Below are 18,884 nucleotides of genomic sequence, written 5' to 3' on the forward strand. Positions count from 1 at the left end.
TATGGTTTACCACTTACCATTAGGAAATATATTTAAGGTTTTATTGGCAAACACTGTGTCTGGTCTGGTTTAATAATTCAAGTACAGAGATTGTAATGTCTGCTGTTTGTTAAGTAAGTAAGTGATTTTGTAATGCTGTGGCTCAGTAGATAGAGTGGGACATCCGCTAATTACAGGGTCCGTGGTTCATTTTCCTCAGCTCCTCCTGCCCACATGTTCAAGGGTCCTTGGGCAAGATACAAAACCTCAAATTGCTCCCATCACGTTAGCAGATTAGCACCATGGTAGCGTGTGAATGAGCTTTGGATAAAACTGCAGCCGATCATGTGTGAGCAAACACTACTAGTCCAGTGCATAATTTAATGATTCATCTTTCCTCTTGAGTTTTCTCTTTATGTCAGAAATATGTATGTATGTGTGTGTGTGCGTGCGTGCGTGCGTGCGTGCGTGCGTGCGTGTTCCCACTGTACCTCCCAGAAGCTGTCAGAGCTCCCCAGGTCGCTGAGGTCTCCATTGGAAGACATTTTGGGGTCGGCCTTACAGCACGGAATGATGGCGGCTACAGAAAAGACTGCAGAGAGAAAGAAAATACCATTTAATACATACAGCTAGTGTCAGGTTTCACAGGACAAGCAATCTGCCCAGTTAACATAAATAAGAAAAGTGAAACAATAGAATCTAATGCACACAAAGCTTTAAAAAACTCAGGTAGTATTGAAACTAAAGAAGTGAACCCTTTTTGTCAACTGCTGTTTCCAACATCTATAATGAACTTTAAGTGCTCAAAAAAATGGAAATGTATTTAAACATCTACAATTCCATGACAAGTAGGGCAAACTCCATCTGCTGATGAAGATCATGTGATGGCAATGAAAGCTCCAGAGCAAATAAATGGACCTTGAGGTGAGATCGTTTAGTTGACAAAGCTCCTCCAGAGCCACAGTGTTGCCAACGCATTTCCAATGAAAGTAGCTAGCACTAGCTTCGAAAGTTGCCAGATGACGGCATACGCTAATTTGCATATTGGTGATATCATTGCGCATAATTGCCATACCGCTTAGTGGTTTCGGTGCCCTGCGCAAGAGGAGGGGGAGAGACCCCGTGCTGTTGGCAGAACAGCCGTAGACTGTGATTACTACAATATAATATAATATACAGTATTTCTCGCCTTTTTTACCTGATGTGGAGAAGTCGCTAAATTTGTTGCTAGTCGCTTTTTAGAAATAAAGTGTTTTGTAACCATTACTTTATGTGTAGTCCACCTTTAAAAAATGAAAACAGTACTAGAAAGTAGTATATAGTAATAGTAATATAGTAATAGTAATAGATATCAAACAACAAAAATAACTAAATCTAAATATAGTTAATGTGAAATAAGGGTATAATCAAATATAAATACATGAATAGTATGTCGAGGGCTCAGGGGGCTTTAATGATTTCCCTAAAAGACATCTGTCCTCTGTTTCGGGCATTAAACCGTGACCTTCCAGCCTCACTGCTCCGCTGTACCCAGCTCTACACTTTCACTTTCTGGCAAACTGCAGCTCCTCGTCCTTCGACACAGAAAGCTACAGAGTTTTCCCCTCCCACTGCCCACAGGGCCGTTCTCTCCACGTCGCTGCCCAATTTTTCCTTCTACACACAACTGGACCGTGTGTGTCCGACAAACACTGATGCCCCGTCACACACACACATCCGCTCTGTTACTGAGGCAGGAATGTGTGTCAGCCAGTCCTGTTCGTCCACAATGAATCTCATTCATTCATCAGAGAGAAGACGCACAAACATTTGTACAGAATCATCTCTGATATTAACTCACACTGCAAAAGGAGGAACAAGATATACACCTGTACTTTACCTTAAAGGTACATGCTGGTTCAAGCATCTTAAATCCAGCATTGTCTACATATATGTTTACTTGCTAACAGTCTTATTCTTCCCTGTCTTTGTTGGTGCATTACTGCACATCTTGGCCACCTGTAGATCAGTGGAATAGTGTGAAACCATTGGCAAGAAGAATGTGTATGTGCACAGAAACCTAACCTAACCCTGTCCGATGGTTTGTTTCACAGAACCACCTGAGAAGCCGTCATTGGAAACTGTTTGGAAAAGGGCAGGCACTTTCAAAAAAATACTTGGCAGGTGATTGGATGAACCATCTGTCAATCAAACTAACGAAAGCAAAACTACCTGAAGGTAAAAACATCAGCATACTTTACACAGTACAGTCCTTTGCTCGTCTTTCAATGAAGAAACACTCTCCAGTTTTGACCTAACTCCTTCTATTGCAGCGTCTACGTTAACCTCTTTAGGAGCCGCCATTGTTGTTGGGTCTCACACACACCTAAGCCACGCCTGTAGCTGCAGTAGCTCCTCAGAGGACGCTGATGGGTCCGTTGTCTGCGAGCCAGGCACAAAAGTATTACTTGGAGCCTGACAAGATGGATTTTCGTGTGACATTTGATCACACAATTCTTGCATGACATCGCGAGAATCCAGCTGCCGTGCAAGGTTAAAGAAAAGGGCCCGTGGTCATTAAACCAAAACACATACAGTAGATATAATACACATTTCTCCCTTTTGGGTACTGATTTTCAGTTGCACTTGTCGCATTCCAACATGACCTGAGGGGACTTCTTCAGCTCTGCAGTGAATCTGCCGATGAACCCCGTCAAAAATTCACTGTGACCCGACTTCTCTATACATCAACTTCCTCCATGCGGTCCTCCCATTAGACAAAACCCTGTTTCAAGGCCAGACAACTTCCTAATGCAGACACAACAAACTGCGGAGGAAAAAATGCCACTACTCCAGTCCTGTGAGTCAGTGATCCTCTGTTTGCAATGATACATCAGTGGAGTGCTCTTTTAAGCATGCTGCATGTTCACCTCTTCCACTGCATGAGTCCTATCAGCACAATCAAATAATGTCATACTCTGTTGCTGTGAGTTCCTATCTTTAGCACAAATACAGTTTTTAGTCATTGACTGACTGTTGATAATGATTGACAATACTTTGCCGTGCTTTCTGGAAGGCCGTTCATGAAACTAAAATCTTCCTGCAGATATTCTTAAATTCGGGGAGGCTCTTAATGTGAAACAGATGGAGGAAATGTCGGGTTTAAAATTAACATGAACAACTCACAGTAAGTGAAAGCAGATTAGACTTCTCACTAAAATATGATACCTTTCGAATTTAGAAATAAAGACCCGTCTCTAATAAGAGCTTGTTGTCAAAATAAAGGCCCGACTCTCCTGAAAGGTGAAGTAAATAAAAGCATATATATTGGCATATATGAAAGAAATAATTGCAGTACATTAACTTTTTATGGGGTAGATTTTAATGAATTTTACACTTGAATTTATCTTTGATGACAAAACTTTACCGTCAATGTTGTAGATTTAAACTCTACTGCAGAACAGAATCTAAGTTATTAATGTCGATGTTATGTTTGTTAACCAGTAATGTAACATACCAGTGCTGTATACAGTATTTCCAGTTAGAACCTATTAAGAGACAAAACAAATGTTTATTTGTATCTAGAAGTCAAAATCAGCTAAAGACAGCTAAACTACCTTATATACTATATGAGTGTAGTTTAAATGGTTAAAAACATACTAAAAGCTGTTTCTCACCAGTGCGATGTGAAAATGCAGTGCAGGAATGTGAAAATCTGCATGCAAATTTTCCGCATTGACAGCTATGCACACCGGGTCCGGTGCGAATTATCCGCGTTGCTGTGCTCCATTTTTGGAATGACTTTCCACTAAATAGTGCCGTGTTCCCTCCACACAACACAAAACAGACAGAGAATGTCTAAGGGATGAGCGTTAACTACATAATAAATAAATGTGATGCTAACACTAACGTTAGCGTTAGCCCCGTTCCGTGACATATCATATGTATCAGTAACATTAGCAAGTGCATATCGTCTACATTACCATCTTCATCATGTCCCAGCTGCTGGGTGATCTCAAGCCATATATTGTCCTTTATTTGGTTGTTGAGGTAGTAGTGTTTGTTGTACACTATTGGGTGTTGAGAAGGGAACCGCTGATTGTTATTCCGAAACACCAATAGTCCGAAAAATGTCCCATAGGACAGAAAAAAAACATATATCTGACAGTCCGTTACCCCAAAAACAAACACCCATTGTTCCAAGGCCCCGAAGAAGCTCATGTTATACAGAATGACGGCGATCAAAAGATTTCATTGGTCAAACATATATTTCCACAGGCGGAAATCCGCTGAAATTGAGGTCCGTCCAAATATTTTTTCCCCTCGCAAATGTTCGACAGGGGTGTCCACGCATTCATAAGAACCCACAAAATCTGTTTTTATAAATTTCCGTGCTATTTTTTCGGACGTAGATCCGTGCTCGGTGTGAAATGGCTTTTAGTGTGCCTTTAAGAAGTGTTATTAGAAAGGTGTCAAACACAGAGAAGACTATACCTGTGTTAGAACTTACTCTGTACAACACTTTGCTATACAACAACAACAACAACAAGGCTTGACTTGACAAGACTGGGAAAAGATCCTGGTTATTTTCCTCCTCCCTGTTTCACAATGTCCTCTCTCACTGTAAATGACTAGTTGACTTCCAAAAATAACAGCAGCGGATTTAGATGTGCACTGGGAGCAGGCTGCTGCTAAATTAGATGCAGTGTACAACAGTATCCTTGGTGAGCTCTGCAGGGAACAATGTGGGAATCTAAATAAACACTACAGTTAGCCCAGACTTGCACTTACTTGTGCTATATTGCTGTCATCAGGCTGAGCCTTGAATAAAAGAGATCAGGTTTAATATGCATCTGTAGGTGTGTCCGTGTGTGTGTGTGTTGTGTCTGAGGAGACAAGTGACGTTCAAGATTAACCAAACGCTGACGTTCAACAACACAACATCACACCTCTCAGATGCTGCAACTAATCCCCTTCAGACAGCTGAGCTCTAATTTTCTCTCCACACTGTAGAGACTGTAGCAGCACCACAGGTGGAGGCAACAGGAGGATGACAGTGTGTGTGTGTGTGTGTGTGTGTGTGCGTGTGTGTGTGTGTATGATGAATGGCAAGTATGCTAGCAGCAGCGGTATCTGCCACCAGCGTGCTGGAACATGAGTGAGTATGAGAAAACTGACTTTGCCATGGATTGCTAATTAATGCTCCTACAGTATGTCCTACACAACACGAGTGTGTGTGTGTGTGTGTGTGTGTGTGTGTGTGTGTGTGTGTGTGTTTGTGGTTGCGGCTCATTGAAAACAAAAAGGTTTGGCTGCTTGCACTTGTATTATCTTTATACCAGCTGGAGGTGTGCAGACACTGACCAAATAAACTAGAGACAATCTTGCAATGGGATCACACCAGCCGCGACCAGGGTTGGAAATTAGCACCAGCCAAATGCTGGTAAAATGATGCAAGTGGCTGCTAGATTTGCTTCCCTTACCAGCCAAAAACACAATAGTAATATATTGAGTGGCTGGTAGATTTTAGAATCCACCAGCCACAGTGGCAGGTGGACAAAAAAGTTAATTTCCAACACTGGCCGCGATGCAATATTGGGCCAGTGGCGGTAAGTGCGGGGGCCAGTGGCCCCTTCCCCGCTTCCTATCCCCTTAATTCCTGCACCCTTGCTCGGACCACACCCATCTTCGACTCGGCCTTTATTTTGATCTCAACTACACACCTTTAGAGTCTCATGACTGCATCTTGCATGGTTGGGACACCATTGCTGTGACAAAAGGAAGTCACAGACGGACAGACATACAGTATAAACACCAGGTAAAGTAACGGCGTCTGTAGTACTTCCTGCTACAGTAGGTGTCTCTAGGACCACGTTTCTATGATGACTCACACACAGACTAACAAAGTCAAAACAATACCAGCCACACGCTGTTGCGCCTGGAATTTTTTTTTATAAAAGTCAACAGAGAGCTACCGTTCATCACAAAGTGCTTCATGTAACGTGTTCCCTTCATAGAAAACAGGCACTCAACAACAGTTTCATCACAACTACTGTCATGGTCAAACAGCACTGTATCACAAGTGCCGGGGCCTGATTCTCAAAACCTACAGTATTTAAGACAAAAACTATGAGAGCATTTTGAAGCACGTTGTGATACTAACCAATCACAGCCGGTTAGTAATAGCAGTGTAAGGATCCATCGATCCGGACTGATGTATCGATTCAATGATCAACAACCCAATATCATCGATGCAAAGTGAAAACATCGATACATATCATCATCTTTAAGATACGCCTTTATTTTGAAATTCCCATGGCACGTCTATTTCACCATTTCTTTCCAAACGCACCTCATCCCTAAACATTCAGACAGTGCTAGCGGGCAAGCTGACGAGAGAGAGAGAGAGAGAGAGAGAGAGAGAGAGAGAGAGAGAGAGAGAGAGAGGGAGAGAGAGAGAGAGAGAGGGAGAGAGAGAGAGAGAGTGTGATGGCGAGTAGCTGTAACGTTACAGCTGTGAACGTAGCAGTGCGTGTAAGTTAGTTTATTTGTCGGTGAATAAATGCTATGGCTACTCAAGAGCCAAGCCAAGTTCCTGCGTGTTGCTCGCTGCCTGCTTGTTAAAGGGAAGGGGGGTTAGTCCCGAAGTTAGCCACAACTTCAGCTCAAGCTCATTTAAGGTGGGCTGTTAAGGTGGACCAGCTATTCTCATTTATTGACAAGCCGCTTACCAGCATTGACAACAACCAACTACAGGAGGTCTGTTTTTATTCTTTTTATTAAAAAAAGAGATTGTTTTTCATTCAAATGTCTGGAAGAGTCCCGTAATAAAATTGTCAAATCATATTTTAGCTGCTTTTTGTGAGCTGATGTAAACATAACTGATTGTGTTAAATGGGCATTGATACAGTCTCATATCGATCACAGGCCCCTGAATTAAATCAAATTGAAATCGTATCATGGCAGACTTTGTGATATCAGCAAATATCAAATAATAATCAATATAATATTGTATATATGGTATGATGAGACAGGTGATTTACACTCCTAGTTAGTAAACATATTTACAGTTACTAAGTCTATACATAATGGATACATCTTGTAGAAAAACTGAATTAACAATACTATTACATAATCCCAATTCAGTATATTGTTATTAATTCCTTTAGTTCCTCCATAGTGCTCTTAGCGGGGTCCAAGACCGCTGGCTTGGCAAGTTTCAACTGACCATCTGTTCATGGTGAAAGTGCTGTTTGGTTTGTGTGGAGAGTCAATGAGACAACCATCAGTTTTCCTGTGTGTGTGTTCTTTGAGGATGTTTACATTCCTCGATCACTGATCATGAACTTGGGTTCAATCCCCTTAGTTTGACCACACACTCTAAAACACACACCACCCAGGACCTCAGACCAAACTGGAGGTCAGGGACCTGCTGGAGCAATAGACCGCTCCAGCAGGTCATAGGCTCATTAAGAGACATAAGAGCCAATGTGACGATCTAAATTAATAACACATTCATATACACTTAGTTTATGATAGCAAAAATACAATGCACAAATTGTCAAATACTTGATGACCAAGTAATCTAACACTGCTGTTCCTTAATCGAGCTGTAAAACTCACCTATGCAACATCTTGATGCATGTTAAACATGATTCACTTATACTTGCTCGCCATTTTAGAGGTGAAATGCAGGTTTGGCAGGAAGTAGTGAGGATTGAGATGTTCAGTTAAAAGGAAAAGTTTGGCATTTTGGGAAATACACTTTTTTGCTTTCTTGCCAAGAGTTAGACGAGAAGATTGATACACTATATTTCACTCATGATACTACTACCACCAGCAGCTAGCTAACTTAGCTTAGTATAAAGACTGGAAACAACAATCTTTGCTCTATCCAAAGTTAACAAAATCCACCTACCAGCACCTCTAAAGCTCATTATTACACGGCTTTGTTGAATACTCGATTCTGATTGGTCAATCACGGCGTTCTACGGTCTGTTATTTCTTTATAGCAGACCGTTGCTATGTATAACAGGCCGTTGCTATGTACAACAGGCCGTTGCTATGTACAACAGGCCGTTGATATGTATAACATAGCACCCCACGTTGCTATGGGTGCAGCTCTGATGTCGGATTATGGCGGACCATTTTTGTATCAAGTGATTGATTTCTTCAGTAAGTTGCCGTGTAATAAGCGGGATAATGTACAGCTAGCAGGTCATTGTTGTGAAAGAATCCCTTTCCGTGCGATGCAAGACCCCTCCCCGATCATCCCCGTCTGGGTTTCTTTCACAGCAATGACCCGCTAGCTTTACATTATCCCTTACATAATTCACTTTTAAATATTTATCTATTCTTTTGTGCTAATTCTGTCTTTGTGCTGCTGTAACACTTGAATTTCCACTCTAGGGATCAATAAAAGCTAAGATAAGCCTTTTATTAATGAGTTAAATAGTGAGCTGTAGACGTACTGGAAGGCCAATATTACTTTTGGACAGAGTTAGGCTAGCTGTTTCCCCCCGTTTCCAGTCTTTATGCTAAACTGAGCTAACCGGCTGCTGGTATTCATTCATATTCATGGATTCATATGTACCACAGACTTGAGAGTGATATTTACATTCCTTGGCACATTTCTGAACAAAACTAGCACTTCTAAAAAAGCACAGATCTTTCATTCTAATTCAGATGTTGTACATAATTTATATTATTTTCCATTGTAATTTACTTCTATGCATTTAACAGTTTAATTCAGATATATTGTACATATTTTTATTGCATGTTTTTTTTATTTTCATAGTAATTTTCTTGTATTCTATGTTTTCTTGATTTTTGCACTTTTATTTTTAATTTAATTCTTAACTTATTATGTTTATGTTATGCACAAATACATCAAAGCAAATTCCTTGTATGTGAAAACCTACTTGACAATAAACTGGATTCTGATATCGATTCTCTCAAATAACTCTCAGAAAGAAAGCGAATAAGGGTATTTCCCAAAATGTTAAACTTTTCTTTTAAGCATCTGTACTCCAGGTTTTCCACCCAGGTTTAAAGTTTCTCTCCTCGAGACCTATACATACTGTACTGTTTAGATTATAGAAGAAAATAACTGTCACTTTAAATATTACAACCAATGATGGGGCTTCTCTGATCTGAAGAAAATACTCAGGAATCATTAAAAACCTCTCATGTGTCATTTGTGTCATAACTATTTCAAATGTGTCTTCCATCACAGTTCTGTTTTTGTCTCAAGAATGTTTGTGTCAATATGGCCCCTGGTTTAATTTACATTTAGTCCATTAACCATCTGAAAGCATCCAAAAGCTTGGTTGGTTGGTCCTTGATCCAAAACTGGGTAGCAGACTGTCAGGCCTGACCAACAGAGAACAGGAGAGCTGTTGAAAGAGGACAGAAGTGATGGAACGAACGCTGAAAGACGAGAGGAATGAGAGAGCAAAGCTTGAGACGGATAAGTGACGAGACGAGGGAAGTGCATGAAAACACAAACTCAGTTCAGGATGAGCAAAGTGTTGCTCGCCACCTCTGTGTGGAAAAGAAATGTGAAATAGAGCCGTAAGTTTACAAGTTAAAGAGACACAGCGGGGAAATGAGAAAGAGGAGGAGGTCCGATAGCACTGAAATACACAAGCATCTTCTCATGTGGTTTCTGTAACACAGCAACAGCTTAAAAGGACATGTGGAACTGGTTTATCGATCTCAAATAAATTAAATAATGTGCACAAAATACAGATGCAGCCACATAAATATTCAGATATCAAATGATATTAACAGCAGAAGTCTACACCTCTACTTCTCTTTGTGCTTGTGAGCTGACCAGGTGTCTCCCCAAAAAGACTTTAACACCGTCATTTCATGTTGTAGGCCTCTTTTTAAAGATATACTCTACTTTTCAGTTTCAAACATTTACACCAAATTCACACCAGAGCAGTGGCAGAGCAGTGGCAGAGCAGTGGCAGAGCAGTGGCAGAGCAGCGAGCTGCCATGCAATGTCTATGAAAAGCTGTGGCGGCTGCTTCCGAGCTCAGCGAGCTGCGATTGTTCGATTCTGCAGCGAATTGCGGCCAAACTAAAGTTGGGAAAAGCTTAACTTTTAATAGTGAAGTGCAGCCAGAGAATACCCGCAGCCAATCAGTAAACAGAACCTGTGACTCCTGTGACATGGTGACCTATCTCACAAAGAATTTCTTCCCACCTGAAACACATGAACACGCCTCCCGGCCGCAAACATTTTTTAATTATTGCGTCGAGCCACACTTTGCCACTGCCTGGTGTGAATTTGGCGTTGCTCTGATCGCTGCTCACATCTCCAATTTGTTTTTTCTCGCTGATGCTTGTTTACCCCGGTTGGGAAAAAAACGGAGCCAATCAGAGCTTTGAAGGCAGGGTTGAAAACATAAAGACAACAGCACCAGAAAAATGTGGACAGAAGTGCTACAAAAATGGCAGCAAGCAGCTGTCCAATTTGACTAATAAAACTTCTAAATCTGTCTTTATTTCTTTGATCGACATGAAAAAAGTTAAGTGATCCAAGCAACCGCTACCACAGCTTCCATGTCAGCTAACAAGGCAAACTGAAATTTTGACCTGATGGTGGCACTAGATGAAAAGTCAGGTGATCTCACAAAGCTTGACTGGAAGTAGCACTTTTAGCTGTTTATTGGCAAAACAAGGATTGTTTGGAACATACTGAACATACAGTTCAACATTGGAGAAGTAGATTATGCTGCCGGAGTGATTTGAGAAGTTTCTACTGAAATTTGGATGCAATTTTTTTCACCTTGACTCTGTGTGTCTTTTCAGTGCAGTATTTCTTTAAGTGTGGTTTATCATCTATGTTTTTTTGCATCAGGGTTCTACTTGCAAAAAAAACGTAAAAACAGTTGAAGTTAAAGGGACTATTTGTAACTTTCAGAAATGCTTGTTAACAGCGACACCTGCGGCCGTTAAGTCAACTAAAGTCAGCGTCGGGCTCGTGCTTTGCTCGCTCTACATAGACATGAACGAGCATCGCTCAAAACAGTGAGGCGACACACGTCAGCTAAAAGCACAATATCACTCTATATTTCAGCTGCTTGGCAGTAATGTTAGCTGACCAGACCAAGGTCTCTCCATGAATCAATGCTGATCCTAGTGTTGGCTTTTCCTGCTTCAGCGCAGGCTGAGGCAGCGGGGCTCCGCAGCGAGTAACTTGTCGTCTCCGCCCGCAGCCGGAGTGAGCAGGGAGACACCGGCACCCGGTCGGTAACGAGACGACAACATTTCTTGCTGCGGAGCCCCGTCACTTCACAAGACACGGGAAACCTCTGTTGGTCTGGAGGAGCTGCAGCATTTATTTCTGCACAAACGTCCACTGAACATTCACTAGATATTCTCAGAGCTAAACTAACTCTCCTGCAGTGTGGAGTGAGCGCGTGTTCACGTCTAGAGGTGGAGTGAGTACGCGAGAACGCGCGCGCTGTCTGAGTGAAGGCAGGCAGGCAGAGGAGCAGTGACTCCAGCCACACGCCAGCGTGCATGTGTCCCGACCCGGTACATTTATACGCATAAAAAGTTACAAACAGTCCCTTTAACGCTTGGGTAGGTAACATTGGAGAAACCAGCAAGAGTACGCTAGATTTTAAAAATGATCCAACCTAAAAACCAAGCCCAGTGTTGCCAACTCCTTTCCAATGAAAGTAGCTGGCAGCACTCGCTCCAAAAGCCCCTAAATCTAGAGAGAAAGTCGCCAAGTCGGCAACACTGACAGTCCTTCACTTCAGGCCTCCCTCCGAAGACACTCCCCTAAAATGATCATTACCAACGTAAACAACAAACATGGCTATTGTTAGTACTCACCGCTGTCAAGCTAGCAGCTTGTGGAAGACTCCGGTGACGCGCAATGAGTGCACGGGCAGAGTGTGCGAAGGCGACCAGGTAGCCCGTCCAATCATGACTTGAGGGCTGAATGAAATGATTGGACAGGCTAACAGCAGTCCTGCGACAGGCAAAGATACCAGGTTTCTTTTTTTTTTTGTCAGAGCAGTTGATTTATTGATTGCTGTCAGGATGTAATGAGAATTTCAACAAAAATGTTTCTAAAATACATTACCCACCCTAGCTTTATGACAAATCAGTAGTACAGCTGCAGATCTATAGTCCAAACTACCACAGCAAACACCACTATTTCTGTTCCCAAAACAATACCACTGGCTGGGTTCTCCTGTCACTTAAATGGCAACAAACAAGGGAAAAAAACACAAACTGATTTCCATTAAGCACAGTATGATTTACTTCACTATTTATGTCTTAGTTTCATTATTTGTTCTCAGTTCAGAAGCACAAAGAGGATCAGAGACATGAAATCTTGCCAATAAATACACAATTCTGAGATATCTGCATCTATTACAGGCCTGCTAAAGAGTTGAGTGACGGCATAAGAGAGAGAGAGAGAGAGAGAGAGAGAGAGAGAGAGAGAGAGAGAGAGAGAGAGAGAGAGAGAGAGAGAGAGAGAGAAAATGGCAAGACAGAAGGAGGATTCTGGTTGTTGGTTTATAGAGAAATGGGTCAGGCCATGTGAAGAGGAGGAGGAGGGGAGAGACCAGCTGAGGGAGGGATGAGGAGGAGGCAGGTCCAGACCTCATAAGCTCCACTGGAAAAACTCATTAATCTGATTAATGTACACCAACAGTTTCCCTGCAGCCAGGCTGAGTCTATATGCTTCTACGTATCGAGCATGTGGACGCCTGTACGAGTATTAGTCTATAAGCTCCTCTGCTACGTCTGCATTCCAGCAGGGTTTGTGAGAGTATGTACTATGTGTATATATCAGGAACTGGAGGTTCAAACATCTATAAACAGATTCTTCTTTTTGCTCCAGCTGCTGTTACTCTGCCAACAGCTGGCCGTATATCAGAGCCTGAGAAACAGCTGTGTGCCAGAGCTGCTGCTGTGTCTCTTTCCTAAATGAGAGACTCACTGTTTAAAGAAAGAAAATTATGCTGAAATGGCCATGCTGTTGGCAAAAATAAAGCACACTATGGGTTTGTTTGAAAGCCACTATCATGCTGCACTATCTGTCACATGAAATGGCAACTGAACTAAGTCAGGAGTTTGTAAATATGGTGTTCTGGAGTGAATCACTTCTTGGAAGAGCTTGCCCTCAAGCTGTTTTATTAGCCTGGTTTCCATGTTTCAACCCACCACAGTGTGTGGCTCAGCTGTAACTGAGGCTTCACTAAAATGCCAACAGACCTTGATTCTCACTGCTCCTCCGGGCTAGTGTTGTCACAACAGTCAATTTAGCACACATATGATGAGTGAAGAGTGAAGACTGTGAGAATGTAAGACGAAGAAGTCCTACACCATCGTCACAGCCAGCAGCTTCAAATCCAGACCAAAATGAATTTATTCAATGTTGTCAGACTGCTGTTGAATACAGCAATGCAACCAAACAACAGTAAACTCACCAGGGGTGCAACACTATATTGAGGAACAATATAAAGTAATATAAGAATGCAACAAAAAAAAACGATTACACTGTTGACTATATCTGAGCAGTTACAACTTTCAAAAGGTCTAATTTTTAAGGGTGGAAAAAAATTTATTCACTTAATGTATGTATTGCAATTTTTTTAAACAATTTTAAGTCTATACGGAGGTAGAAGGAAGTTACCGCTTTTATTGTTGCAGTCTGAGTAATGTTACGTCATATCTGTTCCGTATCCATCAAAAACCAACACACCCTACACATTCAGTAAAGGATGGAAACACTTTGGGTTTCACACATTGACAGGAAAACCAGAGTTAGACAGAGCAGAGCTAAAGCTGCATGCTAACTCTGTCACGGACAGGAAACGTTATCATATGGCGGTAACGTGCGGACGAGTCGGCCGTCGCTCTCATCTCCGTGGTCAAATGGGCCGACGCTACAACTGTAGAGCACCCAGATACTGACATTTCTGTTCTCTGCATTCAAACGGCCCCGATGGAGCTGACAATGGATGGATAAAGAGAACGGAGCTTGGCGAAGTATACAGGAGTGACTGCGTCCTGTTTTCAAAATAAGGTGTTAACAAAATCCCTTATAAGTTAAAAGTAAAAGACCAGTAATTTGTGAGGTATTTTCCAAAGTAAAAGACCCTAGAAGTGCATGATTCAACTTTTCCCCATGGTCTAGTGCCAAAAAAAGTTGCCAGAAATAGCAATACATCGTAATATCGAATCGCATTACATATCGAATCTGCACCTAAGTATCGTGATAGTATCGAGTCGGGAGATAGATATATCGTCTCAGCCCTTCTAATTTTTGTTTGCACACTTAAAAGCCAGAGGGTGAAATTAAAGGTCAGCTGCCTGTATATGTTGACAAGCTTTCAGTCTAAATGTCATGTAAAAACCTAGTTTGTGTGAAGATGTTAAAAGGAATAGTTCCATATTTAGTGAAATACACTTATTCGCTCTCTTGCCAAGAGTTACGCGCAAAGATCGAAACCACTTTCAGGTCTGTAGGGCTGTCAACACATATTCATAATTCAAATATATATCTGAATAGTAAAATAAACTACATATATGAATATGAATACTAATATTTGACTGTGAAAGAAAGAAATAACACTACGGCGGTTGTCTGCTTAGCAAGCACTAAATCTACCACATGACGGGAGTCTCACAACGTCACTTTCATTAATTGAAAATTAAATTTAACGTTAAGTCAAGTTGAACAAGGAATAATTCTACAACAACCGTAATGATGGCAGAGAGCTCGGCGGCAGAGAGAGAGACACCACGTCTTAACAGCAAGCGTTACGTCATGTAAACAAACCATGTACCAATCAGCTGTGGGCTCCAGATCAGACTGGAGAAGTAACCACTTAAGAGACAGATGAGTAGTCATCTTCTGATATTTGTACTTTTTGAACAGACCACACGTTTTATATTGTGATATTTACTGGAAATGACATACAATATAGCCAACAACAAGTAGGAAGCTCTCAGGTAATCTCTTGATGATCTCCCTCCAGCCAGCCTTATTTAGGTTTCTGTAGTGAAATGAGGAGGTATCGAATCGATACCTCCTCATTTCAACTTCATGAATCAGCCGTTCCCCGTCCGTTGTGGCGCTTTCAAAGTGAGCGACAGGAATAACAAGTTCATCTCAAAACGGAGCCATGCTACGTCGCTCTCGGCCAGTTAGAACACGGTGTCTTGGACAAAATGTGAAAATATAGGTATTTGAATAGTTCGAACCTCGAAGAATGAATATTCAAATGTCATTTTTGGCCAATTTTGACAGCCCTACATGTCTGTACAGTATATATGAAGCAACAGCCAGTTAGCTTAGCTTAGCATAAAGAATGGAAACCGGGGGAAACAGCCAGCTTGACTCGGTCTAAAAGTGAGTCATGGTGGGAGTAGACGAGACTCAAGTCTCCAAACAGATAATATACATATCACTAAAACATGTTCTACTTTTAACTACATGGAAGTGGATCAGAAATATGAAGGTCCCAAAACGAATCATGGGACATTCGGCATTGTCACGGTGAAAGAGCAATTGTGAAATTCATCCAATCACACGACATGAAAGACAATAGCATATCAGGGGAAACATCTGCATGTTTGTTGCTTGAGACAGATGTCATTCAACATAAATCCATCCTGCATCTGTTCTTAAACTCTACACACCAATATCAGTTTCTAAATAAATGTGAGGGAATAAATACAGTAGGTAGTGCTTTATTTTCACTGTTCAGATGGCTCAGTCACATTCAAAGTAGACTTAAGAGATATCATCTGGCTACAAAAAGATGCCATCAATTAAGGATACAAATCAAGGATTATGAGGTTGGTAGCAAGTGCAGGCAGAGATAGCTGTGTGTGTGTGTGTGTGTGTGTGTGTGTGTGTGTGTGTCACTGTGAACCAGTGGTGGAATGTACTTTACTTAAGTACTGTACTTAAGTACAATTTTGAGGTACTTGTACTTTGAGTGTTTCCATTTTATGTTAATTTATACTTTTACTGCACATTTCAGTGGGAAATATTGTACACAGCACAGAAACTGCCCTCCGTAGAGTCACAAATGACTTATTGATGGCTGCAGACTCTGGTGCAGGTTCTGTGTTAGTTCTGCTTGACCTCAGTGCAGCATTTGACACCATCGACAATTCCATCCTTATCGATAGAATAAATCAGTGGGCAGGTATCACTGGAGCTGCCCACTAGAATTTTTTTGTTTCAGTTGGGGAGTTAAGTTCTAAAACTGCAGAGATTAATCATGGTATTCCTCAAGGATCAATCCTGGGACCTGTTCTTTTTACTCTTTACATGTTGCCCCCAGGACACATAATCCGTCGTCACAACATCTCCTTAGCATTAGCATCCCTACATACTGTAGCTGCCTACAAGACTTAACAGGTTGGATGTCCCAAAGCTTCTTAAAACTTAACTCTGACAAAACTGAAGTACTCCTCATTGACCACGTCTCAAATCAAATACAGCCTCTCTTTGGCCCCCTTACTCCCAGCATAAAGTCAGCCAGTTATCCTGGATAGCAACTCAAGTCTGGAAGAACATGTAAAGAACGTAGTCCAGTAGTGCTTTTATCAATTGAGAAATATCTCTAAAATTAGATCAGTTCTGTCTTTCAGTAACACAGAGAAATTTATACATGCTCTTATATCATCCCGTCTCGATTACTGTAATTCTTTGGATACTTGCTTAAACAATCGAGCAACAGAGCAGCTCCAAATTTTTGAGAACTCTGCAGCTAGACTACTGACCAAAACCAAACGATGCTCTCACATCACACCAATTCTGGCTTCACTTCATTGGCTCCCAGTCTCTTTTAGAATTATTTTTAAAGTACTTTTAATCACGTTTACAGCTCTGAATGACCTGGCACCGGAGTATATAACGGTGCTCCTCACACAGTACTGTTCGAAACAAGTCCCTCAGGTCTGCCAGTCTGGGTCTTTTAACTGTTCCAAAGTCCAGGTTAAAAACAAAGGGTGATCAAGCCTTTGCAGTACTGCCCCCATTATTATTATTATTACTTTTTACTCCACTACGTTTAGGGTGCTTTCACGAGCCAACATTTGTTCCCTTTTTAATAAATTAGCTCCTAACAAGCCCCTCAGCAACTTATTTTTTTTTTAATTTGGTGCTCTTTAATTTGTGCGTTTTGAAACCGAACCAGAGTAAATAGAATATGAACCAAAACTCTCAATTTCACTCTGATTCGGACAAGCCAAACGGATTATGGGTTGTGGAGGCAGCCTAAATTAACAGCTCAGCTTTAGCCACTAGTTACTTTCAGATTTCAGAATCAAAAGATATTACATTTTAAAAAGCAAAGATGTGAGAGAAGTCCAAAAGAACAAAACAGATGTGTCAGGGTTCGACATTAACCATGGCCTGATGGCCCGTGGCCACAAAAAGTTAGACCATATCCCAAGTTTTATCAGGTCTCTCTTGAGAATGAGACTGCGTGTCTCAATGAGCTTACAGTACATGTGTAAATAAGAGCTCAATAAAAACTAAAACATCCCCATACTGCGAGCCTTTGCCAACGCAACATTTCAGTTCTACAAACATCACCAGGGTTTCCGCCTGTGTATTGCAATCCTGGCCATTACAAACCCTGTCTAAATTTACTCCTCGCCGGGCCTCAGCATCAGGGATTTTTTAAAAAAAATGCATTTTTAAGATGTTTTTTAAACTACAATATTTTGTATTTTTGAAAGTACCTACAGTTGTCGGATGAATGTGGCGGACTAAAAAGTACAATATTTGCCTCTGAAATGTGGTGGAATTGAAGTATAAAGTAATAAAATTAAAATAATCAAGTACCTAAGAATTGTTCTTACATACAGCACTTGAGTAAAAGCACTTAGTTACTTTCATTCACTGATAATTAAGGCTGGGGCGATCGTCGACGTAGTCGATTACGTAAATACGTCAATTTACGTAACGTGCGTCGACGCATCGGATGACGTAATGAAAATGCGCTGCGCCCGGTCCGAGCATGGATTCTGATTCCCCCAGAGAGCAAAAAACCTCTCCAACGTTCATCAAAGGTGTGGGAACACTTCAAACAGAGAACCAACAATGCGGTGCTCTGTAAGTTGTGCAGAATGGAGATGGCGTACCACAGCAGTACAAGTGCAATGCACCATCACCTGACAAGAAGGCATCCCGGAGCGCTGCGTGAAGAAGACAGCAAGACACCGCTGTAAAGCCTGGGGCACACTGCCCTCTTCAGGCTCGCCTGACGGCAGCGTCACGTCGTGGCCGCGTGATGCCCACCTAGGGTGTTCACACTAGACGCGAGTTAGCTGCCTCTCGGGAGCGTGTCAGCTACCTGTCAGCTGTGTTTCTGATGCTACTGTCAGCCCTTTCTTTCTACATAGTTTGCCTTTTAATGGCCATTTAACTTCATAATAAATATAATTTATATTTATTTTAGACAGAGAAAGGTTCAGAAACGTGTGGTAATTAGTAAATAATAGTAATAATCCACAATTAAAACTCAGTACTGTATTCATTTATGATGCTTTCCAACTCTCTGCTTGTTCCACATCACTGTCCGGCACATATTTCAGAATAAAAGCTTTGTGTCAACAAATGAAGGAATTCTATGCAAAGAAAACCCGCTTTAGGGCTTTTATTTCGAAATGAAAGCAGGAAGTGTTGATTTAAACCCCAAACTTTATACATTTTTGGAGCCCCCAAAGTGATTGCGTTTTATTTCATCATATTTCAGAATAAAAGCCTCGTGTTAACAAATGAAGGGATTCTGTCTATAGAAAAAACGCCTGAGGGCTTTTATTTTGAAATGAAAGCAGGAAGTGTTGATTTAAAAACAAGTTTACTTAACTTTACTTTTTTTTTCATCTCCGTAACATATTCTACAGATAAACCTCGAAAC

General features: G+C 41.3%; 1 protein-coding gene across 11 annotated transcripts in view; it reads right to left on the minus strand.

The window, feature by feature from the left end:
- pacsin3 (protein kinase C and casein kinase substrate in neurons 3) overlaps nucleotides 1–18,884 on the minus strand; it is a 65,950-nt gene that overhangs the window by 34,095 nt on the left and 12,971 nt on the right. For 9 of the 11 annotated variants that reach the window (XM_074624236.1, XM_074624252.1, XM_074624246.1 and 6 more), the window contains one exon: nucleotides 471–571. In XM_074624236.1, coding sequence (XP_074480337.1) covers nucleotides 471–571 — 101 coding nt within the window. Of the gene's footprint in view, nucleotides 1–470; nucleotides 572–2,344; nucleotides 3,188–11,814; nucleotides 11,839–18,884 lie in introns of those variants that run through there. The other 2 variants (XM_074624306.1, XM_074624257.1) reach the window with 2 other exon arrangements.

Source organism: Sebastes fasciatus, chromosome 2, assembly GCF_043250625.1.
Source record: "Sebastes fasciatus isolate fSebFas1 chromosome 2, fSebFas1.pri, whole genome shotgun sequence".
Lineage (NCBI taxonomy): Eukaryota > Metazoa > Chordata > Actinopteri > Perciformes > Sebastidae > Sebastes > Sebastes fasciatus.